Here is a 9,220-nt window from a genome sequence, read left to right on the forward strand (position 1 = left end):
GTTTGCCTTTTTAAGATATTGATAGGTCAAATTCAGTTGAAATGCACTATTGAAAAATGACAGAAAAATTTCCCTATATAAGCAGTCATTAATATCTTAGTCACAGATGCTACAGAATAAATTAAATAGCTTTTCAGTTGTTTTCTGGATTTATTGATTAAGGTACTAAAAGTGTATGAAATTGTACTAATAGGTTCTTTACCACTAAAGGAATATTTTAATGTGGATTAGAATGGTTATGGCCCTTATAGTTTAGGAATTAAGGAATTGGAAAGTTTGCTCAACTTTGATTAATTGTTTATTTCTTATATCTAACTGCAATTTTTTTAAAGGACTGTGACTACTTTAATTCTAGTCAGAATCTTGTCAATACCTGTTTCAAGGTTGAATGCTGAATTAATGATTGTTCCAACTGTTTGACCTCTGAGGTTGTATGAACCTTGACCTTGTAAAGCATTTTTAGTGAGCTTATGCCATCATTTGGCGTCCGTCATCGTTGTGGACAAATTTTTAAAAATCTTCTTCTCTGAAACTACTAGACTGACAGGTTTTAAACTTGGTATGATTGTTCCTAAGGGTGTTCTGCACAAAATGACCATTGGGATTTTTGATCCATGAAAAAATATGGCCGCTGTTACTAAAAATAGAACATAGGGATCAGATTGCAGGTTTTTGGAAATAACTCAAAAACCATTGCCTTTAGCAAATTTCTGGCAGGGAAAGATTGTTTAGCATCATGAGACGGACTTATGCCAAAATTTTCAAAAAGATTGGTCAACTGATGTAGGAGTTACGGCCCCTGAAACAGTTTTTTTTGCATTTTTCGCATGTGCAACTTTGAAAATCTTTTTCTCAAAATCCATGGCACAGAATTCTCTGAAACTACTAGACTGACAGGTTTTAAACTTGGTATGATTGTTCCTAAGGGTGTTCTGCACAAAATGACCATTGGGATTTTTGATCCATGAAAAAATATGGCCGCTGTTACTAAAAATAGAACATAGGGATCTGATTGCAGTTTTTTGGAAATAACTCAAAAACCGTTGCCTTTAGCAAATTTCTGTCTTAAGTATTATTATTCAGCATCATGAACGGACTTATGCCAAAATTTTCAAAAAGATTGGTCAACTGATGTAGGAGTTACGGCCCCTGAAACAGTTTTTTTTTGCATTTTTCGCATGTGCAACTTTGAAAATCTTTTTCTCAAAATCCATGGCACAGAATTCAATGAAAGTTGGCATTTATGTTCCTTAGGGTATCCCACACAAAATGAATGTTGGGATTGTTGATTCACGAAAAAACATGGCCGCTGTAACTAAAAATAGAACATTGGGGTCAGATGGCAGTTTTTTGCAAATAACTCAAAAACCATTGCCTTTAGAAAATTTCTGGCAGGGTAAGATTGTTTAGCATCATGAGACGGACCTATGTCAAAATTTTCAAAATGATTGGTCAACTGATGTAGGAGTTACATCCCCTGAAACAGTTTTTTTGTTGCTTTTTTTTTTCACATGTACAACTTTGAAAATCTTCTTCTCTAAATCCATTTAAGATCATTGAATGAAAATAAGCATAATAGTTCTTTAGTGTATTGTGCTCAAATTGACTGTTGTGATTTTTAATCCATGAATAGATATGGCTACCTATACTAAAAATGGAACTTAGGGGTCATAAGACAGGTTTTTGAAAACAATTCAAAAATTGTTGCCTTTAGCAAAATTCTGGTTCAGGTCATGAAAATGCTTTGAATAATTTTAGTTGATTTTAACTTAGCCTGTCTCATTCCTCAAGTTTTTCGATTCAGGCTCTAGTATTTTTTGCCATATTACTGTGTAACCAGTCATAGAAGAAATTAATATTAATTACTATAAGAAGTTAGAGCACATACCACTTCTTGTTTGTCCTCCAAAGGTCAAGGAGGTATTTTATTTTATGGAGACCTTAATGTTGAACAACTACACAGAGTTATCTTTGCTCCTGTTGTTTTTTAGAGATGCTATTTTTGCTTGAATGTTAATGTGTCTAGTACTAAGTCATCAAATTGATGTTGCACAAGTAATTGTTTGTCTTGGATTCAGCTTGTAACAAATTCTTCAGATACAGGTATTGACTTTTATATATGGCACGGTCCTTGGAGATGATATCTATCTCTGACTGGTCTGTTTTATTTGATTTTTCAAGTACTTCAGATTGTATATAAAGATTTTTTATGTCCAATAATAAAAGATATATTGACGAACCAGTCAACCAAATATATTGACACTTTGTATAAGTGCTTATATAAATATGTGATGATACATTTTGTATTATAAACCAGAGTTTGTATGGACAAGAGTTCATAACTAAGTATAAAAACTGTTTTGATGATCATAAAAGTGCAGAGGAGAAGAGTGCTAAAGTGGTAGTAGAAACTTGGGGAATGACTAAAGAAACCTTCTTTGCCTCACACTATCATAGTGGACAGAATTTGTAAAGATTTTATTATGGAAATTTCATGAAACAATTAAGCTACATAAGCTCCCTAGAAATATTTCACTTTATAGAATATTAATGGATCACAACATACCATGGTAGATAGGTCTCAATTAAATGATTTAAATACCACATCTCTTGTTTTTTTATCATACCAACAACTAATCTCATGATCTAAACTTGCCCTGTATGATCTCTCAATAGCTGCCAGGTATTTTTCCTGTATATTTTTTCTGTTTTTCACTTAATCATCACTTAAACTGGTCATTGCATTTGGGGCTGGTCTTGGCTTATTCCAAGGACCAAAGTAAGACTTCTTTTGTTTTATTCTATTTATGCAGGTTTTAGTTCCTAAAGATGAACATTTGTTGGGCAAGCTAGTTCAGGTGAAAATTACTGAGACTGGAAAACATTTTATGAAATGTACATTGACAAAAAATATAGTGCGTCCAGATGTACCTTTACCTCTGAAAAAGGGACAGGTGTCAGGTGTACCACAGGTAAGCTATTTATTTATTTATACTTATATTTATGATGGATATTTATCCAATGATTAAGTAAGGTCATTGATATGTTTTTTTCATCATCATGAAAAAAACATGCTTGTTCTGATAGAGTGAGAAATTCTGCCAGACTTTAAAGGAACTTTCATAAATGTAATCTTGAGTGACATGGATGACCATATGGATATTTATGTCAATAGGCCAACAACTAAGGTTATTATTACTAAAAAATATATATATTAAAAATTGGTTTCTGCCTCATACTTTAAGTTTCTGTACAGAATTTTATTGACACCAGCTATTAAAATATCTTGAGTGACGAGGACAAAATATTTTTTTTTAAATCAGTAACTCCAAGGTCAGTCACACTCCCTGAAAATGTACTGTTGAGACCTGGAGTACTGATCTAGTTTATTTTACAAGCATAACTAATGTATGTTTCAAATTTATAAAAAAAAAAAGATGTTTCGCTGTCTGTTGATGAATGCAGGTCTAGTAGCTGAATGGATCAGTCCATTACACTTAGGGGTTACCTACTATGTGTAATCTGTAACTCAAAAAGTATTAACTAATATTATTCCAAATTTGCAATGTATATTTATATACATACTGAATCATGTGATCCTCCTATTGTGGAGAAATTTGATAGTTTTTTCCCTACATTTTAAACATGTTGAACTAACCATTTTTTTTAGTATATGCCAACAATGGTACATTGCTTTGGGAAATGTAATTTTTTAAGTTGCTTAGTATTATATACATATTTAAGATACTTACCACTGAGAAAGTTAGAAAAACTAAGACTGACTGTTTTTGAGAATTCTGAACTTCTATTTAAATACATATTTATAATTTTTTGATTCCAAAATAAAGTATTTTTTCTATTTTATGTAGAGCTTTAGATTGTGATGTAAAGCTTTTTATGCGCCGGTCAAAGACGGGACGTATTATGGTATACCGTTGTTCGTCCGTCTGTCCATCCATCTGTTGTCCACACTTCGGACAATAACTCAAAAATGCTTTCACCAACTTAAATGAAACTTTGATGCATTGTTCATATCTATTGACATAAGCTCCCTTTTGATTTTTATAAATTTCAGATTTTTTTGTTTCCGTGTGAAGAATATTTTTACTTAAAAAAAAGGGGGATTTTCAAGTTTTTGGACAATAACTCAAAAAACACTTTCACCAACTTAAATGAAACTTTGGTGAATTGTTCATATCTATTGAGGGAAGCTCCCTTTTGATTTTTATAAATTTCAGATTTTTCGTTTCTGTGTTATGAATTTTTATACTTTAAAAAAGGGAGATTTTCAAGTTTTTGCACAATTACTCAAATACACTTTCAGTAACTTTTATGAAACTTTAGTGAATTATTCATATCTATTGATGTAAGCTCCCTTCAGATATGTATAAATGTCAAATTTTACATTTCCGTGTTATGAAGTTTTACTCTATAAAAAAGGCCAGAAACTGCCATGGAAATTTTATTCGTTGAAAAATGGTGTAAAACAGACCATTTGGTATGATGATCGACTAATGAATATAATAGGTACTTGATAACATTGTCAGAAAAGTGTGTTTTAAACAAGATAGAAATGTATAGGTGAAAAATCAAGACAACAAACTTAGTTAAAATTGAGGTAGCCTTGATAGTGCCAAATTTTTTGTGCATTTTTTATTTATTTTTTTTGGGGGGGAGGGTATTCACAGTATTTCTAGTTGATCATATAAATTTATTAAAAGCATAAGGACAAGTTAAAAGAGCAACGGGTGTATCATGCAATTAAAGCATAGCCGTTTATTGTTTATCAGATATATTTATAATCTGCATTAACAAAGGTCAAAGCAGGTCTAGTAACCCCTAGACTCAGTCCTTCCGTCTGTTAGAGTAGTCGAAAAGTTCATTATTAATTTTTTTTTATTATTTTTGTTTCTATATGCACAAGCAGACTTGTGTTTTCAGTGTTTTTGTTAGTGAATGAACCTTACTAATTATTAACCTAGAAGGCTTAACAAATTGAAGAATTAACATCAGCCATTTTTGAGATTTTAACTCAACATTCCTGTGGAAATTGGAATTATCAGTATGTATACTAGGAAGGAGTTTTTCTGCTAATGGCTGACTTTTGACCCCAAAATGTTTGTCAAAAAAACTTACTCTATGGATTATTTGTACTTCAATTCATGTATTCACATTGACAAATTAATAAAACTCAAATTTTACATGAGAGCCTTTAATTATGTTGATTATTGTATATTTAATCAGAATGTAAATATTTTCTATTCCTTGAGTTCTTATTGATTTTTCCTGAAGATTAAACAGTTATACTAATTTCATTTTTCCAATAACTTTGAACAATAATGAATGTTTCAATAGTAGTATTACCTATTTATGGTTCTTCTCTGGCCTTTCAATGACTTGTAAATTAAAATGATAAATTGTTAAGGACTAGAAGACTCCTAGATAATCAATAAGAAAGATATATACATTTAAAAGCACTGATGCATTAGTCTGTCCTTTCTCAAAGTGGGATTTGAAAATTGCAAGAATCCTGCAATGCTTGGAAAAAGTGTAGGATTTTACATGGAATTTTCAAACTACTTTTTATACCAATGTGCAAAAGTGGGCTGGCCCAAAACAATTTTAGTTTGTGATTTTGAATTTTTGGCTCATCTGGCCTAAAGGGCCATGTAAGCTATTGCCATCACTTGGTGTTCATAGTCCGTCATCAGGGGCTAAAAGGTGGAAAATAGATGTTATCATTAAAATTGATTGAAACATTTTATTGTTAAAACTGATTTTGATAATTCAGATGTTAATGTGTTCCTTTTTATACTCTGTACAGGACAGACTTATCATTAACTGTTTTGGAGTTAAAAGGGTACAAAAGTGGGCTGGCCCAAAAAAACTTTTAGTTTTGATCTGATTTTGAATTTTCAGCTCATCTGGCCTGTATCTCCAAAAAAGGGTTAAAAGGATATTTAAATCACACATAATCAAAACACAAAAGTGTGTTTTAGGTAGGTGCCACTTTGTTTTTAAAGCCATTGTATTGTTTTGCTTACTATAAATGTAGTGATTTATTTTATTACAGGTTCAGAGCAGCAACAAGACCAACCTTCTATTGACATTTGCTATTGTAGCACTTGTGATAGCACTCCTGATCAAGTTACAAACTCTGCTGTACAGTGGTACATAGTGTTTTATTTTACCTTTTTAGTCAGTTTTAATTGTGAAAGTTGGATATTATGTGAATGATCTGGATTGAATGATTATATAAAGAAAGTGGTAATCTTATATAGAGTTGTTAGTTTTATAAACTTAACCATATTTTATAATATCAGCCTATGTTAATTGCTATTCTTTGGTTCTTCTACTTAATTTTGGTTCCTTGACGTAGCAAAATAGATTTTGGATCTGTCTGACTGAATGATATAATCTGACTCACAGTATCTGTATTTCCCTATATGTTAAACGAGAAAAAGTCAAACTGACTGCCCAATTACTGAAATTTTGCCTGATATTACTTTTTTGTCTGACACATTTTGCCATGGGTCTTATGAATAATATCAATCCTTGACACTTTAATACTGCCTAGTAGTTGCCTTCATTTTAATAGACAATTTATGCACAAGTTCACTGCATGTTTTAGAAGACAATAAACTGGACTTGACCTGAGCTTAACCTTTAAGGAAGGTTGTACTATACTACAATTATCAACTCATTACAAATTTCTTGGCTTCTAATTGAGTACTAAACATTTATTTATATAAAAGATGTATGATATTGGTTCATTGACTTGTATTGTGTTTCCAGGTACATCTACTCCCTGTTTGTATCTTAGAAATTTTCTGGTTTAGCTGATTATGAGTGGGGTTTGCTTAAGATATTTGTATATTATGTGTATAAGGATGTGATTTTGTGTATTTTCTTCCTGCTTTTCTTGAAATATGAGTGGCGTGCACTAAAACGGTATCTTAAGATTTTCTTAGTATTCAACACCGATTATTTTTGTGGAAAATCATGAGCATCAGCCAAAACTAAATTCAATTTGGTATGTCTATAATTGAAACAAATACCTGTATTGGCAAAGTATGTGCCAAATTTGTCTTGGAAGGACTTAAAAAAAAGTTTTTCTTTACACATTACATTAGTTTAGATTTCATGGTAGTTTGTTCTAAAGAGGTATTAAAATTCATATAACTTCATCTGATTTTGAGTATACTCCAAAGGTTTCAATAAGTAATTACAATGAATAATAGATATATATCAATATTGAAGATATTACATGTTTGTGTCAGTTTTCACATTTGATCAGCACTTTTATCAATTTCTTTATCATTTTCAAGTAATGCGGATATATTTTCCTGCATTATTAATGTTGTGTTAATTCTGGCTGAACGTTTTGTCTAGCTCTCTTATACTTAATTCCCACTCGTCTGAATATAGCTGAAATATTGCTGCTTGGACATTAAACCCCAACAAACAAACAAACAAACTTAATTCCCAAGCAATAATCATGTAGGAATAATACACACTTTGAGATATGACAATGGCTGGAAGATTTTGATGTAGTCAAGCATCCTGCTACATAATTGCACAGTTATCACCCCTTTTTTGTTTTTTTTTTTACAAATCTCCCAGGTCCAAGACCAGTTGAAAGAGTAATCTAGTGAACCAAGATTATAGGTTGAAGAATTCATTGTAATCCTAAGAGAAAAACAGAAATAGCAAAGCAATAAAAATAAGGGATGGTGCTTCTGCATGAGTAGTACAAATTAAGTGTAAGTCCCTATAAGAATCAGGCAGTAGGCAAAACATGGTTTGGAAGTGTTCTTTGATTATTTGCACCATCAGAATCAAGGAAAACAGACTTGATTTTCCATTTCATGCTGGACCATTGAGTTACAATTTCATTGCAATGCACTGAAAATTAACATTTCAAGAGCAGATAACTCTGTCAAAATCTAATTTTTCTAAGATTCTATTGAAAAATTTCTGAGCGAATCCAATGATGCACAGATGAAATATTGGTCTTTTCAAATAGAGAAAGTATCCTTGAGTGATATTTTATTGTCAGATCGGTGGGATTTTGACATACATGTTTCTGATTTTTCCCATTTTGCCTGATTCTTACATACACTTACACTTAATTGCACTTTTAGGCTATATGATGCTCCCTTCTCATTGGCACTGCTGTCAAAAAGTTTGTCATATAACATCCAACTTTTAATACATTTTCTTTCAATCCTTCATAATTTTATGTTGAGAAACCTTTTTGTTTGAATTTTTGGTTCACCGAATTTTTAGCTCACCTTGCCCAAGAGAGAAAATTTTCATGTATATCAGCTTGATGAGATTTATCAGTGGTCAGTTTCCATGTAAAAAGGTTTAGTAACATACACTTTTACAAAAATACCAACATTCATTTGAAGAAGTAAGACAAAAGTGTTTTTGAAAATAAGAAAGGTAACTTGTAACTAAAACATACTGAAGTTAAGTTTTTTGTCTGTAATAAATTCTTGGTATGACTCTATAGTTAGTTGGGCTAGCAACACTTTGGTGTAGTGAGGTTGTAATTACATTTTTATATGCCTAGTCTTTCTAGACAGGACATATGGTATACCGGTTTCCATGCGTTGTATCCGTCCATTGTCCACACTTTGCACAATAACTCAAAATACTGCCAACACAAAATTACAAAAACCACACACTGTGGGTTAAAAAGATGCTACTTTGGAAATTTCCTACTGAAAGTGTTAAATTTTATCAAAAATGTGTGAAATGTATTTTTGATGATTTTTGTTACTTTTATCTTTGGTACTTTAGGTCTCTGGAAATTTGTCCATAGACACTTTTGATCTTTATGCCAAAAATTGAAAATTTATTTGTTGACCTATATAAGATATAATTACAAATTTCCATGGAAATTTTGTATTGGTTTAAGAGGTTATGGTCCAAAAAAGTGTTACATCTAAATGTTATAGTACCACATGGCTCTCTACTCTAAGATTTATTTCAGTTACCATGAAGAAACTAGAAGCCAAAAGAGGCCAAAAATTAAACATTTTCTGGTTTCTGTGCAATGATTTGTATGTTAGAGTAAAAATTTCTGATATCTCTACAAAAGGTAGTTTTAGAGGTTTTGGTACTTAAGGGCCAACTGGAATTAAAAAATAAATTTTTTTTATCAATATCCTATTTTTTTATTTTTTCGTTGGGGGTGTCTTATTGCAACTTT

The 9,220-nt window shown here is 31.4% G+C and overlaps 1 protein-coding gene across 3 annotated transcripts in view; it reads left to right on the plus strand.

The window, feature by feature from the left end:
* Positions 1-6,278, plus strand: part of LOC148629379 (threonylcarbamoyladenosine tRNA methylthiotransferase-like) — a 28,576-nt gene extending 22,298 nt beyond the window's left edge. For all 3 annotated transcript variants that reach the window (XM_088550009.1, XM_088549999.1, XM_088550015.1), the window contains exons 14-15: positions 2,814-2,972; positions 6,074-6,278. In XM_088550009.1, the coding sequence (XP_088406135.1) occupies positions 2,814-2,972; positions 6,074-6,178 (264 nt within the window). In that variant the 3' untranslated portion in view covers positions 6,179-6,278. The remainder of the gene's footprint in view (positions 1-2,813; positions 2,973-6,073) is intronic.
* Positions 6,279-9,220: the final 2,942 nt, after the last annotated feature.

This window comes from Perna viridis, chromosome 1 (assembly GCF_037379345.1).
Source record: "Perna viridis isolate PV_CMFRI_1.1 ecotype Kerala chromosome 1, ASM3737934v1, whole genome shotgun sequence".
NCBI classification, from domain to species: Eukaryota; Metazoa; Mollusca; class Bivalvia; order Mytilida; family Mytilidae; genus Perna; species Perna viridis.